Raw genomic sequence first — 19,328 nt, 5'->3', positions numbered from 1 at the left:
CAAACAAGCTCCCTTAATATCCTCTCACACCACACTTCCCAATGATCCCTTTGCCATGGTCTGGACACCTCTCACACCCTCTCCACTTATCCACGATCTACCTTTCAAGAAGCAGTTCAAGTCCAGTCTGTTGCACAAAGCCTCCCCTGAAGGACTGCTGCTGGACTACAGAAGTGCCTTTGTCTGAACTCCCTTAGCCTTCACTGTATGCCTGAGGAGGGACCTGTCATACGCTGTCTCACAGAGGAAAATTTTTCTTCTTAGAAAGCAGCATGGGGGCGCCTGGGTGGCACAGCGGTTAAGCGTCTGCCTTCGGCTCAGGGCGTGATCCCGGCGTTATGGGATCGAGCCCCACATCAGGCTCCTCTGCTATGAGCCTGCTTCTTCCTCTCCCACTCCCCCTGCTTGTGTTCCCTCTCTCGCTGGCTCTCTATCTCTGTCAAAATAAATAAATAAAATCTTTAAAAAAAAAAAAAAAAGAAAGAAAGCAGCATGATACAGCAAGAAAAAAGTCAGATCTAGAATCAGAAAACCTGAACCAAATCCCCCTGTGTGATCATGGACAAGTCACATTATAGAGCCTTACTTTCTGTATCACTCAAATGGGAATACCAATGATGTGCATGAAGTACATTATAATGACAAAGGGCCATACAAATGAGCTATTTTTATTATATGTATACATAATTTCTCCATAATCCCACTGTTACCTCTCCAATGCCAGGGATCCCATCTAATATTGGTTTTATACTCCAAAGCACCAAGCATAGTGCTAGACACCTGGCTGATACTCAATAAATATATATTAGTAAAAAGGCATATTCATCTGTAGATAAATACATCTTCCCCACTCTACATGAAGACAGCTCAATTCGTTTAATATTCTTGGCCTTACTCTGCCTCTTTTCTCAGAGACCCAGGAGAGGTAGAATGACTTACCAGATTGGTAATTTAGGAAGAATAAACAGAAATGTGTCAATGAGCAGCTCCCATTTTTCTGCTGGGAGACAATCGCCCCTTACGAGGTACATATCCTCTGCTGGTCCCATAGGGTCAGGTGCTCCTCCCACACAGCCCAGTCTAACCTTGCCTACAAATGGGCATGTAAATCTATCTATATCAGAAGTTCAACAAAAAGTGTGTTTGCTTGTAGACAGATATAATCTAGTTTCCCAACCTAAACTTTATCAGTAAAGGAGTTATTTTGGCCTCCATCTCTCTTAGTCTTTGTCTTATTTCCATTGGTTCAGAACCAAACCAGTAAAACCAAACCAATCATTATTGGACTCTGTAAGAGACCCCAACATTACCTGTAATTGGTTCCTTAGAAAAGGCACTTAAATTAAGGTCCTACCTCTTGAAATACTCAAGAGTAGAGGTTTCTACTTTCATTAATTAGAAGATATGTTTCTAGGAACTGCAAATATTTAAATTCTTTAAAAACATATCAAAAGAAAACCCAAGCAATATCTTTCTGTTGTTCCTTAGGTCTTTGTAAGTTATAATTACACTGACAGAATATTTTGTAAGATGAAAGGAAGATTTCTCTATGAACAGCTGGGTTTTCGAAACAAAACAAACACAAAATGGATACTTTCTTTTATTCTCCTAAGTTCTAGCTCTATACTTAGAATCACTAATATCCCAATACATCAAAGCCAATCACCAGCGGAAGAGAAATGTGTTAACTATAAATAAGTACAGAGACTCTCAACCTTATTGTAATAAAAGAAAAAGCATCACAAGAGACTCTGAGTCTTTGGGTGAACACAAATCTCCTTGGGCACAGGGGTAAAAGTCCACAAGGCTGGGCAAAGAGCAAGTGACAAGGTAAAGAACATTAAGGAGAAAGTATAAGTTGAGTACTTTCCACAATTCATCCAGAGCTACAAATTGATTGGTTCCCACCAGCCAGAATGGAGAAATCTCCTTGAATATGGGGCTCACTTAACAGACATCTCCAAAGAGTCTTTAATAGTAAAACTTTCCTAGATCTAAACAAAAAGCTATCCTCGACAAATCAGAAAAATGTTTTTAAATGAACTGAGTAATGTGTAGAACTGATGAATCACTACATTATACACCTGAAACTATATAACACTATATGTTAATTAAACTGAAATTTTTAAAAATGTTTTTTAATAAGCCTGAAAAAGATTAAACTGATCTACAAGTAACTTAACTATCAGACCTAAAAAACCTTTAAAAGCATTTAAAGGCAATAAAACCCACTTAACAATACATTTATATGTCCAGCATCCAATTTTTAAGAATCACTGTACATGTGAAGAAATAAAATGGAAACAATAGGAAAATCAGTTCATAGAAAGAGACTCAGAAATGACAGATAACAGAATAACAAAGATTTTAAAACAGCCACTATAAATATTATAATATATGCACAAGAATCTAAAAACTCATGAAAATAATGGGAAAAAAAACAAAAAGAAGATACAAAGAGAAACAGTGGCATTCTAAAGTTAAAAATAAAATAACTGAAATGAACATTTCACTGGATGGAATTAATAAAAGATTTGACACTGTAGACAAAAAGATGAATGAATTTAGAAACAGAGAAACAGAAAACCATCCAAAATAAAGAAAGAAAAAGAGTCTAAAAAAAACTGGCAGAGCCAGACTTATAGTATAGTATCAACCAATTAACATGTAACCAGAGTCCCAAAAGGAGAAAGGAGAGGAAGGAAATAGAAAAAAATATGTGAAGAAATAATGGCCAAAAGTTTTCCAAATTTGATGAAAACTATAAGCCCACAGACCAAGAAGCTCAACAAATCCCAAGTAGAAGAAACATGAAAAAAATGACACCAAGGCATATATACAATAAACAAACTGTTGAAAATGAGTCATAAAGAAATAATCTTAAAAGCAGGCTGAGGGAAAAAAAGACACATCATGCACAAAAAAACAAAAATAAGAATTACCGCATGCTTCTTGTCACAAAAATGCAAGCCAAAAGATAATGGAACAACATTTTGCAAGTGCTAAGAAAAAGGGAATATCCAGAATATACAAAGAACTCTCACAACTTAATCTTAAGAAAACAAATAACCTCATTTAAAAATGGGCAAAATATTTATCATCAAAGACATACAAACAGCAAATAAGCACATGAAAAGATGCTCAACATTAGTCATTAGGGAAATGCAAATGAAATCATATGTGCTATCACTACACACCTCCTAAGGAGCTAAAATTCAACTGACCATACCGACTGTTAGCGAGAATGTGGAGGAACTGGAAGTCTCGTACACTTATGGGAATGTAAAATGTACAACCACTCTAGAAAACAGTGTGGCAGTTTCTTTTTTTTTTTTAATAAAGATTTTATTTATTTATTTGACAGAGGGAGACAGGGAGAGAGGGAACACAAGCAGGGAGGAGCAGGAGAGGGAGAAGCAGACTCTCCACCGTGCAGGGAGCCCGATGCAGGGCTCAATCCCAGGACCCTGGGATCATGACCTGAGCCGAAGGCAGATGCTTAACCAACTGAGCCACCCAGGCACCCCACTGTGTGGCAGTTTCTTAAAAAGTTAAACATACAACAGTATGATCCAGTCATTCCACAAGTAGGTATTTACCCAAGAGAAATGAAAGCACATGTCTATACAAAAATTTGTATATAAACTTTCAAAGAAGCTTTATTTGTAATAATGAAAAACTGGAAACAACCAAAATATCCATCAACAGATGAATGATAAGCAAATTCTGGCATATGTCTATAACAGAATGCTACTCAACAATAAAAAGGAATTAAACCATTGATATAAGATACAACATGTATGAATCTAAAAATAATTTTATAATAATAAAGTAAAAAAAAAGACCCAACAAATAAGAGAACCACCTGTAGAATTCTATTGTATTAAATGCTAGGAAATGCAGATTCACCTTTGTAACAGAAAGCAGATCATGCCTGGGGACAGGGATAGGCAAGGAAGGGCTGCGGGGTGGGGGGCATATGAGAGGAATTACACAGGGGTACAAGAAGACTTTGAGAGGTTATGGATATGTTCATTATGTTGAATTCGTGATAGTTTCACAGATATATACCTATGTTAAAACTTACCATATTATACACTTAAAATATATACAGTTTATAACTCAGTAAAACTGTTTAAAAAATAACATTTATAATACCATTCAAAAGCATGAAATACTAAGTGATGGGTTAAAAAAAAACATATTTAAGACTTTACACTGAAAACTATAAAACACTGCTAAGAAAAATAAAGGAAGACGTAAATAAGTGCACTTGTCGTGATGAACACCGGATGGTGTATGGAACTGTTGAAATCACTACATTGTACACCTAAAACCAGGATGACACTGTATGTTTTTGTTTGGTTTGTTTGTTTTTAAAGATCTTATTTATTTATTTATTTATTTATTTATTTATTTATTTATTTGACAGAGAGACAGCGAGAGAGGGAACACAAGCAGGGCAGAGGGAGAGGGAGAAGCAGGCTCCCCGCTAAGCAGGGAGCCTCATGCAGGCCTCGATCCCAGGAGGCTGGGATCATGACCTGAGCCGAAGGCAGACGCTTAACAACTGAGCCACCCAGGGGCCCCGACACTGTATGTTAACTGGAATTAAAATAAAAACTTAAAAAGTCAAAAAACAACAAAAAAAGATAGGCTAAATAAACGGACACCTGTATCATGTTCATGGATTGGAAAATTCAATATTGTTAAAATGTCCACTGCCCCAAAACTAATCTATAAACTCAATGTAATCTCTATCAAGAGCCAGGAGGCTTTTGTGTAGAAACTGATGAGGAAATTCTAAAATGTCTTGGGAAATACAAAGGACACAAAATAGTCAAAATTATTTATTTTTAGTCAAAATAACTTTAAAAAAGTTGGAAGATTTACATGATCTAATTTCAACCCTTACTATAAAGCTATAGTAATCGAGACAGATTAATTAGTGAAATTGAATAAAGTCCAGAAATAGACCCACACATATATTTGAACTAATTTTCAACAAAGATGCCAAGGTAATTCAAGAGGGTAATTTCAACAAATGGTGCTGAAATAAACGTACATCATATGAAAAGAAATGAACCTCAACCCTTACCTCACACCATATACACAAATTAAATCAATACTATTCCAGACCTAAATATAAAAGCCAAAGTTGTAAAACTTCCAGAAGAAAACATAAGAGAAAAAGCTTTATGCCGTTGGGGTTGGCAAAAATTTCCTAGCCAGGAAACACAAAATGCATACATCTTTTAAAAATCCGGTCAACTGGACTTCACTGAAATTTAAAACTTCTGGTCTTTAAAAGTCACCGTTATAGAAATGAAAAAGCTTGGGGCAACTGGGTGGCTCAGTTGGTTAAGCACCTGACTTCAGCTCAGGTCATGATCTCGGGGTCCTGGGATTGAACCCTGTCCTGCATAGGGCTCTGCACTCAGTGGGAAGCCTGCCTCTCCCTCTCCCTTTTCCTCTGCCCTTCCCCCCACTCATGCACACTCTCTCAAATAAATAAATAAAATCTTAAAAAAAAAAAGAAATGAAAAAGCTACCCACAGGCCTGGAGAAAATATTAATATTCTTAATATAAATATCTGAGAAAGGACTTGTATCAAGAGTCCTTTATATATAACACAGTAACAAAAAAATAAAAATCATAAATTTAAAATGGAAAAAAAGAAGATACATAAATGGCCAATAGCACATGAAGGCTCAATATCATTATTCATCAAAGAATAATTAAAACCAGAGAGATACACTACATGCCCACTAGAATGCCTAATATTAAAAAGCCTGACAATACAAAGTATTGATAAAGATGAGGAGCAACTAGAACTCTCATACACTTTTGGTAAAATGTAAAACGGTACCATAACTTATTATAACTTACTTTATTTTCAAATCAAGGTAACGACGACCATAAAATTTTTAAAAGTGTCTAACCCTGGGTTAAGGGGCTATTACAAAGGAGATGGGGGATTTTTTTAAAAAGATTAATGCACAGGTAGATTAAATTACTGTTAATGCTCTAGTTATTGGGTTGGGTAATATTCACACCACACATGGGAAGCAATGACAACACTGTGTCACAATTAACCTAACTCTATGGACCTAAGGCACAGATTAAAAAAAAAAAAAAAAGGTAGTCACCTCACCCATATATTTCCCATGTTTCTGATGTAGGGAATATGCGAATAAATCCACCTCTCCGATCATTTTCTTCCTTCACTCTCCGTAAAACTTTGATCTATATAGAGAAAGAGAAAATCAAGTAAGTACCCATTTTGAAAACTGCAATCCATGTGTTTATAGGGCAGAGGAAGAGAGTTACAACCCATGAATATGAAAGAAGCATGAAGGGAGAAATTAATTCCATTTAAATGTTGTTTTCTGAGAACAAGTTTCTCCCATATTGAATCTTTCTCTTTTCAATGTAAAATATGAGTTGGTCATGAACATTATAAATCACTCACTAATTTTCACTGAACCCTGTGTTATTAGCCCACAGAGGCCTGAAATGGAGTTATCTTTACCTCCTCCATTGACAGACCGAGCACAGAACCACCTAACTTCCCCGGCACCTTCTCTCGAGCTGAGCCCACAAGGTTTTTTATTTCCGCATCACTGGCAGACAGTGGACGGGAACGCTAAGGAGAAGGAAAAACAGAAACAAACAAAATGTTTTCATCAACTTTCTTCATTTCTCTCTATTCAGTCCCTCAACATCATTATCTTTCCTAATATGGATAAGCTCAAATCCAAAGCCCATTTTCTGTAATTACTCTCTTCGCCTGAAACCCTGGAAAATAAATGAAAGCTAGTAGACTCAAAGAAGAGAAAACAGAATAGAAGGAAAACACTATGGGGTTGAGAGGGAAACAAGCAGAAAAACAAGAAAAGATGTCTACATGACTTTCTAATCCAGTACGTATTCCTAATCCTGGTTTTAGAGTACATTTGACATTTTCAAAGATATGGAAGAAGTCTGAAAATAAATGCCATATAAGATTAAATGTGAATTTATTTCAGTAAATAACAATATTCTTTTTTAGCAGTGGGGAAGGAGACTTAGGAGAAATGAGACATAAAACAGAAAACCAAGGAACAATCTACTATGTCACAGGTGAAAACTGGGCCATGAGATGTTTAAGAACTTGGGTGTGGGGAGGGTGGAAATTGAGGTAAGAGTCATCAGTGACACAGAAAAGAGCTGTGACCAAAAGAAACACTGTAGCTGCTGGACTTCAAGAAACCCGATCAAGGACGACTGCCCTGGGCACTCCAAGGAGGCAGTCAAATGGGCCACACTCCTCACAATCTTCTCAATGGTAATCACAAAGGTCATCCAGAATAAAAGTTTTAGGTAATGAGCAAAGAAATATAAAGGTAACAAAGAAGTCAGATAGTATGAAGCATGTGAACACACTTACTTAAAGAGATAGTGACTGATAAGACAAATACATCCGCCAATAGGAAGAATAAGCAATAACTCAAGAAATGTGCATGCAAATTGCCTTTCTAAATTCCTAGAACTAACTCTGATGAGAGAAGAGTAGTCCTGTGGTCAGGAACTACTGTTTATTTTTCTCTTTGCATATACTATCTATGGAAAAGCTTTTGACCTTCTCAGCAATACTCACTGTTATAGACTGAATGTTTATGTTCCTCCACAAATTTATATGTTGAAGCCCTAACCCCCAATTTGATGGTATTTGGACATGGGGCTTTTGAGAGGTAATCAGGATTAAAGGAGGTCATGAGAGACTCTGGCCTGATGAAAGTAATGCCCTTAAAAGAAGAGGCATCAGAGAGCCTGTACTCTCTCTCTCTCCCCCCCAACCATGTACAGAGAGGTCATGTGAGCACAGAGCAAGATGGCAGTTATCTACAAGTTAAGAACAGAGACCTCAGAATGAAACCTGCCTTGCTGGCACCTTGATCTTGGGACTTCCCAGCCTCCAGAACTGTGAGGAGTAAGTTTCTGTGGTTTAAATTACCAAGTCTATGGTACTTGGTCATGGTAGTCCAAGGTGGACTAATAATACACACCTGTACACATCATGAATGCTTGTACCTTTGACACAAGGGAGACCAATACATACTAGTCTTCAAAGCTAGCATGGGAGTTATAAAAGATAGATTTCCTGATAGGCAACTCCATCATGAGATGCCTTTATAGTGAAAAACCATGAAATCAGCAGATACAAGCAACATGTAAAGGCAGCGACTTTTATTTATTTAGCTTTGCCTGTGGTATCTTCAGCACCCAGAACAGTACTTGGAGTAAGAGATCGATAAATATTTGATGAAGAAATAAATGAATGAATGTGCTGACACACAGATTAATCATGGTTAGTAGAACTAAACTTTGCAGAGGATTTGGGGGGAAAATTTAATTCCTTTCCAATCTCTGGGAATGCATTAAGCAGTACATGTTGGGATGAAAGGAGAATCAAGGGGAAAGTTTAAAGATTTAGGAAGGGAATCATGTAAGTAATATAATCTTTTCAAACAATTTTTAAAGTGTGAATGCTTACTTAGTGATAATTTAGTAAAGCCAAAATATTAACTGGATGCTTTAAGGACTTTTCTCATTTCATACACTACTTATCATTGGCTAAAAATACTTTATTTCACATGTGATGACATGGCTCTGATCAGAAAGCTACTGGCAGTCAAGTGCCTTATCCAAGGTCAAGTTGCCTTATCACTCACACTATTTACGAGGACCTTAAAGTCCTCTGAAATTATGTAAGAGAGAATATGAAGTAAGCACTCATTTAAATGATATAATAAAGATTAAGCATTTTAGAATAGAAAAACTTACTTTAAAATGTTGATAAGGTAAAATCTGTATTAAAGGTCAGTAATAAAAATATTTTAGGAAATAGTTATTAGCTATTAGAATAGTTTCAAGAAATGCATGATTGGGGCGTCTGGGTGGCACAGTCAATTAAGCATCTGTCTCTTGGTTTTGGCTCAGGTTGCGATCTCAGGGTCATGAGATCAAGCCTCCTGTCAGGCTCCACACTCAATGCAGAGTCTCACTGAGATTCTCCCTCTCCGCCTCCTGCTTGTGCTCATGCTCTCCCTTTCATTAAAATAAGATAAATAAATCTCTAAAAAATAAAAAAAGAAAGAAATGTGTGGTCATATTTACAAGAACATGGATCAAATCACTATTGAATAACATCTAATTGGCACCCCCAATTTTTGTTTAAAAAAAAATTTTTTTTTTTGCTTTTTGTCTTTCGTTTTTGTTCATTTTCTTGTCTGTTTTTTTATTATTGGTTTTGTAATTTTCTTTTTCTTTTTCTTTTTTTGCTTTTTGTTTTGTTTTGTTTTTTTAGGACCTAATTTTCATCTTGTGGAATTGCTCTGAGATGGAACAATATTCCTGGCTTTCAGAGACGGAGATTACAGTGATGTTGCAACCTTCCTCTACTAATCTAAACCTGCTCCTAGAAACACTGAACTGACATCCCCAAAATCCTGTCTTCTCTCCCAAGTCACTTTCAAAAAGTTGTCTCCCATACAGGTTCACAAACACTCCTTTGTTATGCACAGCCCACAGTTCTAACCCTAGCTACTTGTGCGCTATCTGGGCTGTCCGGGTGAGGCACGGAGGAATTCAGGAGGTGCTCCTGGCTGGGGTCTTCAGGAGGTTTGAAAATGGAAGGGGCTGAGGGGTAATGGTGTTTGTTAGGTGCACGCCCTAGCTGTGAACTTCCATAAGCTGACGGCTTTACTCTTTTATTGACACAAATAGCACCAGGCTGCGAAGAAAAAGGTCAATGCTACTTCAAGAGGAAAAAAAGATGGCTAGAAACTCCTTTTATCTCTTCACCTATTTACCTCAAACTAAACTATTAAAAAGGCTAAGAGGGAGAGAGATACGAAAAGTTGTAGCTACAGACATCTATGTATCTCAAATGCCTCTCCAAAATCCACCCAGGTCTTCTGTGTCTTCAGGGAAGCTGCTGTAAAATAACAGACTGGAAAGTCAGAAGTATTTTGCCAATCTCAGCTTTTCAATAAATTTGAGATTAGAGAGAATTGTCTTTATCAGCATAATATCTGTTGTGCTGGACTACACAGACATGTGTCTACGATAGGTACAACAGAGCATTACTGTCATAGACCATTGGTTGAATCTTACCAACATCTGTTAATGAAATAAACTATTAAGAAATGTGGCCTGAATTATAGGCACAGGTGAGAGAAAAGGCAGAGGAAAAGGATAACAAAGAAAAAAGAAAGAAAGGAGATAGAAATGCTTATGAGCGCCAAGAAGACATATCTGGAGATTAAAAGCAAAGCAAAAAAAAAAAAAAAAAATGGGGGGGGATGAGACTGGAAGACCATCAGGACTGCCAAAAGCAAGAGCAAAACACTCCAAGTGCAAGCCATTCTGTGGTTTTGATCTCATGAATATCAGTGCAGGGGACTGACTGACTGCACTAAGGAAATAAAGTTTTTCCGAATTTAGAGAGAACCACTGCCTCTGTCTAGATGACACAGGATTTTAACTACTGGGTGCTCAGATAGATTTTAAACTGCCAAACTACTGCCTAGGTCAGAATTCTGCCATGCAACATGCATCAGAGATGTAAAATTATCATTAGTACAACTTATGATTTAGAAATATCTGCAGAGAAGAAACCTTTACACATCGAACCTTTATTACTAGGGAAGAACTGACTGAGAATCACTGAGATGAGGGAACACCTGTCTCCACTAAAAGTAGTAAAAAACAGATGTTGAGTCAGAAAAATGATTCTCAGCTTAAAGAAAGCTGGCAGGTACCAGCAATGAGAACTGAACAAAACACAGACTATGAAAAAGGTGAGGGAGGGATCATAAAATATACTATCACTGAGGGGCAAGAATAAAACCTGTTTGACAGAGAACACATCTGAAGAACAAAAATGCCCTAATGTGGTTTTGCAAAGTTTGGAATTCTGTGTTAGAAACAAATGAACTAAAAACAGCTTGATTTGTATGTGACGCATCTTGTTACCTAGAAAATAAAAGGTAGAATCCAGTTTAAAAAGCAAAATTAATTAATGCCATCAAATGAAATCAAAGGACCAAAATGGACCACAAATGAATAAATCTAGGCAGAAAATAAACAAAAAATGGCTAATGGAGAAGGTCTAAATATAATTGATAACCAGAAGTATACTTTGAAATCAGGGGAGGGAAAAAAAAAAGTAGTAAGTAGACTTGTGTTACAGTCAAAAAGAGATATGCAACATCTGGAGATTTGGAATAAATATAAGTCAGCAGGTCTGAAAGACATGCATCTTGTTATTAAGGAAACTGGTTTTAAAACAAAACAAAACAAAACAAAAACTTACCAAAACCACTTACAATTATGTTTGAAAAACCATGAAGAACTGAGGAGGTACCAGAGGATTAGAAAAAAACAACTGAGGTACCAATCTTCAAAAATGTAATAAGTGTGTTTCTGGTGATTACCGCCTGGTATGTCTAACTTGAATCCCTAGCAAAATAATGGAACAAATATTAAAAGAAAAAAAAATCCGTAAACATTTAGAGTTTACTGAGCTCATGAAGAGTAAGTACGGAGACTGCTTTATTTTAAAACACACTTTAAAATGTTTATTTTTAGGACAAAATTACAAAAAAAAAAGGTGGAACAGAGCAAATACATTTAATGTCTTTGGGTTTTACAAAAGCATTTATACAAATTTCATAAAATTTTTATTCTAATTATATCCCTAATTGGGGCTTAGGGTCATAATATAATGAAGAAAACACACCAACAAAAGCTGAAAAGGGTTAAAAGATGTAATGTAGGATAAATAGCAGTGAATCAAGTTAAGAAGTGATTTTCAGAATGGGTATTGATTGAGCATCACTTAGAATCTTCACTGATGTCTAGGAGGATGGATAAATAAAAAGATAACACTAAGTAATTAATTTGCATTTGTAGATGACAGGAAATGTGAAAAGAATGGCCACAGATATCGAAACAACTCCCAATACCTGCCATCAAATCGGTAAAAGGAAAATCAATAGGACCCAAAAGTGTGAAGGGGACCTATGTGTCCAAGGTAAACTATGTGTCCAGAACTATCCCAAATATTTACCTATGCCTTATTGTTTCTTTCGCACCATACCTCCACGTATGTATTATCTTCATTTCACAGATGTGGGTAGTGAGCCTCAGAGACGCAAGGGAACTTGCCCAAAGTCTAACAGCTAGTTAGTTACTGGCAGAGCAACTCTGAACCCGGGGTTATCTGACTCTAAAGTCTGTGTGCTTTCCACAAAACCATGCCATCTGCCTTGGGACCCTGAGAAGTGATTTCTAATGAGTGGGAAATTTGAACCGCAGGCATTCAAGGGAAGCAAGAAATGTAGAAAGAAATAATGGATTAAAAAGGAAGAGTCAGACAACAGGCAAAGAACTGTGACTGCACCATCTGACAGCAACAGAAAAAGAAAACTTGAAGAAGTGTCCAGGGACAGAGCAGAGAACTTGTTTTCATTTTTAACTTAGCTCTGACAAAACTACCACGGAGTTGAGAACATTTCATTAACAGAAAGACGGCGGCCAAGTAGAACACTGCAAAGAACAAGAAGAGTCAAAGAATTCCATGTGTATAAAGTTGGCTGAATAAAGCTAGAAAGACTTTGTGTCACGTGAGCAGTGTGCAACTACACAACCGTGAGGGAGAGGCCTTGCTCGGCCACAGACTAACTGCAGTCTACAGCCATTCAAGCCACTGGAGCTAGACAGATGGAAGAGATTAAAACGGGTGAAGGGAAGTTAAGATTAGAATTACATATCAAAGACACTACTTTGGAATCAAATTCAGAAGATTATGAATTAAGCATTTTTAAGGTTCTCCTGAAGTAAGAGTAGATATCCCTAAAAGGTATTCAGAATGTAGGCTCTTTGAAGCCAACAGCTTTGGGGCTTTGTTGTTGTTGTTTGTTTTCTGTTTGTTTGCCACGGAGAACAGCTAGCACACCTAGGTACCTGCTAAACATAAAACACTAAACGTTACAGAGTTTCTAATTCTACCAACTAAACACGAAAACCTGTATTATGGAACCTCATTAACCATTTACCAAACACTAGACAAGACAACCAGCAAACCTTTTTCTCATTTCTTGGACTCATATAAACTATGTAAAGCACTTTGTCAAAAACAGTAGCTACGAGGGTTACAATTCAAGCTCCCAAGCTGTCCGCCAACTGTAGGAGAGAGTACAAAGGCCAAAATAAATACCCTGGAGCTTCTTGCTGAAGAACTACTAGTTGCAGGGGCACACGTACGTCTGAAACATCTAGAGCCCTCATTTCAAAGCATCAACTAGCAGGACCAGCACCCTCACTGCTACCCAATCACTTCAACAAGATGTTTAAAAGAAAACAAAGATCTTCATAGAAGAAAATGACAGTTAATCTCAAATATACCTAACAAGAACAGTAGGAGGACAAATACTGTTCATTGGGAGCTGGAGATAAAATATTCTGAGTTTATTTTTAAAGGTAGCATCTCAGACACTTATTATGGCTGAGGTTCTAAGATGCATAAAACTGCAAATCACTACGTATGAGAAATATGTACAATCAAATGCAGCCCAATACCCCGTGCGAAAATGTTTCCAATATGAAGCTACTGACAATAGTACCTTTCATAAGACATCTGAAGGAAAGAAAGGGTATCTGTGAACTATATTTCCTTCCTGGAATATTCTGGTCAAAACGATAGATATGCCTCTAAATCCTGTTTGTCATTTAAATCCAACTGTCTCCTTCACAGCGTGATCACTACCAGGAAAAAAGAGGATTCACAAATTCCTGCGGCCTCTGCTCTTGTATTCTATATCTGGAAAGACCTCTGTGCATCCATTTTCACTTACTCTATGTTATTGAAGTTCAAAAAGCAAGTGCATCAAACACAGACTGTGAAAGAGCAAAGCTAAAAGGCTTTCAATTTGGGAGCTGGAAATAAGAATCTGAATGAAGTCTCCAAATGATCCAGAACTTACCAGTTTGGCATCTGAGGACTGAAACTGTGCAGACACTGGACGCTACAAAAGACAGAAAAATGGAATAAAGCCTTATCTTCTCCTACCATACCGAGGTTTTCCAACTCCTACGTCTATGACCTCACAAAGGAGATGATCTCCTAGCAGAAAACAAAAGCAAGAGCCCTACACTTTGTGCTTATAAGACCAGAGCATTTATTATGCTTCACACCACTTTCTTCTATGGTGTATCTGCCCCAGTTTCGTCTTCTCAGCAGGAGCACACAATCCTACTGTCATATCCAGAAGTCAACTACTCCACCTGATAAATTTGTTCCAGAACACACAGAGTTAATCTACAATTTCTTTAGCCTTTAAATAAAAGTGTCCTATAAGCAGCTTATGGATGAAGTCATGCCATGACCTACCAGTTAGCAAAACAAATGGCAGACAGATTCTCTACAATTTGCAAAGAGTGGCCAATAAAGGCTAAGAGGCAGGCTAAGAGAAGGGGTCAATTCAACCAAGATTGACAGCTACCCCTAGAGTAAAACTTGGCCGAAACTCTGTGAAAACTGCACAGCAACATTCACAATCCTTTACACACGATCCTGTGGCTCCTGCCACAGATACTGCAGGAAAGCATCTGCAAAGGAATGTAATGGCCTAAATTCAGCTTTGCTAGTACACCAGGAATAATCCCCTACTTTTTCTTATTAAAAATTAAAGAAAACCCTTTGATCTGTGATGATGTACTGATCAAGAACCACCTTGCTGCCTGGCTTTCCTTTGAATCCAAGATAACAGTACCCCTTAAAATCCAGGACACCCTGTCCCACACTGCAACCCAAATACTAACAGGGGACAATCCTAGAGCAGGTGGTCACAGACTGCATCTAGCTCAAAGACATGTTATGTTTGGTCTGCAAAGTATTTTTTCTTTAACTGGACCAGTTGGCAATATTTAAAATAAGACTTCTGATTTCTCTTGACAGTAGGAAGGTCTGACAACATGCATGGCAATGATCAGGTAGAGCAGCAGCAAACAGCTGCCCCTTTTCAACACGGGGCACAGGCTCCGGTCTGGCACAGCCGTGTCCCTCTCAGCTGTATTGTACCTGGCTGGCCCTCTTCCTCATTCCCATTGTCTGCCTGCAGCCCCTCTAGACATTTGAGTTTGCAGACCCTGTTCTAATGAAAAGCTAGAAGTATAACTGTGTGACAGTGAGGAGCTTGGCAGACAGATATAGCACTACTCGAAATGAGACCAGCAAGCTAAAGGAAAAAAGGAGAACGAGCAGTGGCAGGAGAAGGGAGAGGTGGAGGAGGAATCAATGGTGGGGAGAAGAAACAGAAAGGGGAGGGAAGGGGAAGCAGCAGCTATTTCGGCCTTCAAAGAGCTTACAGTCTAGTGGAAGAACGCTGGACAATTTCAAAGCAACAAATCGATGAATGCCAAAACCATGCGCTAGAGAACAAGTACATCATATTGAAATAAAAAATAAAGGTCATGACAGAATGGGATGGATTTAATAGGAAACGATCTCCAAACTTCTGAGCAGGCAAGGTCATCAATCTAGACGGGAAGAGAGCAGGAAGGTAGACCTTTTAGATAAGAAGAAATATTAAGGGAAAAAACACAAGTGGAAACTAGCCAGGTCTAGACAGGCAGCGATGGATTAGATGATGGAATGAGCAGGCAGAACGATGAGCTGATTGGTTTAACTGGAACACAAATGCAGAGGACACAAAGACCGGAGCAACGCTTGATAAGTGACGTTTCAGACACGCACAGGATTCTATAGGCATTTATCTCATTTAACCTCAGTTAACACCTCACGATCACTGAGCGCTTATAGAGAAGATATTATTTCAATCAAGCATCTTCTTTACAAAGTTAGCCTGAAGATCAAAAAGAATGTAGCAGAGTAATGACTAGGCATTTGTAGGCTCCCTCTCTGTGCCTTGTTTATGAGCATATCAATTTGAGGAAAAAAACGGGTGATTAAAAAAAAATACAGATAATGAAAAAAAAGGCAAAAGAAAAGGAAAACATAAAGCAGGGAATAAGTTGGTTTGAAAGCATTAAAAGCATATGCTAACAGCCACAGCTGAATATAACTCCCTCCTGTCTGGAATGATCCCCAAATTCTCCTGCTCTAAGTGACGTCATATGCATAGTGCTTCAGCTCACTCATTTACATCAGCTACATTTCCACTAAGCCTCCTTGGGATCCCTGCTGCTGAATTTGCTTACCTGAGGTTTTTGGAAAGGGTTTCTCCTGGAAGACTCAAAGGTGGGATAAATTGGCCGGGTTGATGCCCTCTGGGCAGGGTCCTGGCACACAAATCCTGAATGGGGAATGGCAAACATTAAAACCTGCCATTTCTAAGAACTTAGCAGGTTTAGCTGTACCTTTTCTTTTAGATATACAAACTCAGTTTCACGGTCATAAATATTACAGAGATCCATCCCCAGGAGGATTAGGCATGGCTCTCTCAGACACACAACTCCACTCGAACGTCAAACCACCAAAACTGGACAGCACAAGAATGGAAAATATGCAGATAAATCAACCTTTCTTGTTGGGGAGCTGATTCTGATTGAAAAAGAGATGTGGATTTTTGATGAACGTCAGAGTAAAAATACAAACCACCATTTAAAAATACACAGTTCTTTATAAAAACAAGTTATTTTAAAGTAGCCTCCTAGAGGGTGACTGGAAAATAATGTTGTTTTTACTGGTGAACCCAAAAGCAGGTGAGGGGTCCTGTCCTGTCATACAAGATCTACTTCTGGAACGCTGAAGGCCGTCTCCTGGCACCTTCCAAAGTGGGCTTCTCAGGTTATCTATGGCTTAAGAAATTAGGTGTGCCCTCAGTTCACTTACTTCCTAAAAAGAAGTAGACTCCCATCCAGGGAGACTAGAGTGGCTAAGTTTTACAGCATTTGCTGTACACCAAGTACTAGTTCATTTCAAACATATTCTGTTGTGCCTTTTTAGAGTACTTAGGAAACAACAACAAACCCACAATATACCCACCTGACTGCCCATCTCCACTTCAGAGTTTTGGCTTATCTACTCAAAAAGGGATTTCGTCGTTGGGCCGCCTTCAGTTCTAACTATTACAGGCGGGGCCATGTTGACACCAGCAGAGACGGCCTAGTAGAAATATAGCCAGTCTCCTCTGTAACAAAGCTTCTTTAGCCAGCGCCCCAGGAATTAGGTCTCAGCCCTAGTTGTGGTTCAGCCTCAGGACAGGATGGAGCCAGGGGGAGTAGAAACATATAAACACTTGCCTGAAAATATAATTTTTCAGTACAAAACATTCAGCATGGCTTAGGAACTGCCAGTTGGCAACACCTCGAGACCAGCCTGACAAAATGGATGCTCTGGTTAACCTTTATGTGAGTCTTCAGAAAACACTACTACTCACCTACAACAGTGAACATATCTGAAATCATACTGGCTTTAATCTTTAGGTCCAGAGGTGCATCACTATTAGAAGAGAGAAAGCAAGGACAATTGATAATGTTATAGATTAACAGAATAACTACCCCTAATGGGCCTCAATATGGCAGGGCTTCCAAATGTCGACGAGAAGCAACACATAAAGCACATCAAATCCATGGAAAAGGAAAAAGAAATCTGGACAAAAATACTAGAAATAAAAGCCCACTGTTAAACTCATCCTCTGTAGGGCAGGTCCAGCACCAAAGCTGATCCCCTGACCTGCAGTCTTTTTATTCCAGAAGGTCTTGTGTAATGCAAACTGTGTACAAGTCAAGAATATTGCTTCATTATCACTGTGGATTTTAGAGGCTTAGACTTTTAATATGCTCTTTTATGAGTATGTCCACCATTCAAATTATTTTTTACTGCTACAATAGTCAAACCACATTCACACACAAGAGAAGAAACACTGGTCGTCTTTGTACTTTTTTTAAGGCCTCATTTTCTGTTCTAAATCAATCTTCTTAAGCTTTTAGGCTTGTGAAAGGGGGCAAAAAAATACAGGTTATACCAAAATATCACCAGATGATGCAGCAGGAACCCACATGGAAACAGAAACATGAACTGAAAGCTGGAAGCCTCCCTGTGGCAGTGACTATCGTGTTGGCTTTGGTGTTGAGGTGTTTCTCCATGAACCAGATTACTTTGGCTGCTGGACCATTGCATCATTCTGGGGATCTCTAACATCATATGATGCACCTGGCTGGGCAAACTCCAAAGAGCTGACTTAACAAAAGAGTAGCCCAACATCTGAAGCATCTCTGTGATATCTAGCTCTATACCTTACTATTGGGGTTAAGCTGAACTCCCACCCCACGAAGCAGTCAATCTGTCTTTATTTGATTATTTGGCATTTTGCCAACATTTTTCATCCTTAAAAATGCAGCCACTGGGTGGTCTCTAGCATAAATCTCTAGGGTTCTCTAGCTGTTTAGAGAAGTATATGGCTAATAGGAATTCTGGGTACAGCTGCAGATATAAGTACAATCCCTTCTGGTATTGAAAAATATGTTTCTTTACTTCTTCTAAACAAGAGATAGGTTAAAAAAATTTTTTTAAGATTGAAGTTTTTACACTCTAATCTTAGATGCATACCAGAATATGGAAAGGGTAAAAGGACCAAATATTATATATACTACCCTAGGCCCAGCTCTATACCTTTACAGTATATGTGGATTTGAGCCTGTATAAACCTTTAGTAATAAAGGAAATATAATACCTCATGTATTTCTTTAGCCTTAGCAGAACACCTACAAAGTTAAAGAGAGAGAGAGAGAGAGAGAGAGAACTGGAAATAAAAATAAACACAAGAAGCATCCTGTAGGAGCTCAAGAAGACAGTTATCATAGATCACAAATTGGCTAGTAAGATAGAGATTCATGGTTACCATCTGGAAGTTAACCACATGTCACAAATCCCTCAAATTTAGAAATTCTAGTCATTTCTATCTAATAACTAGTGTTAAAAATCTAGTGCCAAGAGAAATGACTTAAAAAAGTGTTTTAGTGCTACTCATTGAAGGCTTGTCCTTTTCTAGTTGATGGAACAGACTACTTACCAGGCCAAAGAAGGGGAGAGATTTACTTCCAACAACCATGGCTTCAGAGTAGAATCTATGAGCACATCAAAGCCATAGAGTTCTAGAAATACAACATAACACAATACACAAGATCACTTTCTATGTTACAGCTGAAAAAAATCTGGAAGACTGAATCCAATCAACTCCCACAAAAGGCCTAGAAATTTGGTGAGTATAAGTAATGAGTGCAAGTAGAAGCAGAGAATCTTTCAAGTTCAAGAGAA

General features: G+C 38.0%; 1 protein-coding gene across 40 annotated transcripts in view; it reads right to left on the bottom strand.

The window, feature by feature from the left end:
* The window catches only part of TTLL5 (tubulin tyrosine ligase like 5), a 279,806-nt gene that overhangs the window by 195,468 nt on the left and 65,010 nt on the right, over positions 1-19,328 (bottom strand). For 37 of the 40 annotated variants that reach the window (XR_004620456.1, XR_004620457.1, XR_004620449.1 and 34 more), the window contains 6 exons: positions 19,084-19,165; positions 17,449-17,510; positions 16,268-16,362; positions 14,032-14,073; positions 6,534-6,647; positions 6,156-6,247 (listed from right to left, as the gene is read on the bottom strand). Coding sequence is in view for 31 of the 40 variants with exons in the window: in XM_034643121.1 (XP_034499012.1) it covers positions 6,156-6,247; positions 6,534-6,647; positions 14,032-14,073; positions 16,268-16,362; positions 17,449-17,510; positions 19,084-19,165 (487 nt within the window). In the remaining 9 variants the exon portion in view is untranslated. The remainder of the gene's footprint in view (positions 1-6,155; positions 6,248-6,533; positions 6,648-14,031; positions 14,074-16,267; positions 16,363-17,448; positions 17,511-19,083; positions 19,166-19,328) is intronic. The other 3 variants (XM_034643098.1, XM_034643099.1, XM_034643105.1) reach the window with 1 other exon arrangement.

The sequence above is a fragment of the Ailuropoda melanoleuca genome, chromosome 14 (assembly GCF_002007445.2).
Source record: "Ailuropoda melanoleuca isolate Jingjing chromosome 14, ASM200744v2, whole genome shotgun sequence".
NCBI lineage: Eukaryota > Metazoa > Chordata > Mammalia > Carnivora > Ursidae > Ailuropoda > Ailuropoda melanoleuca.
This window is presented reverse-complemented; position numbering and strand designations above follow the sequence as displayed.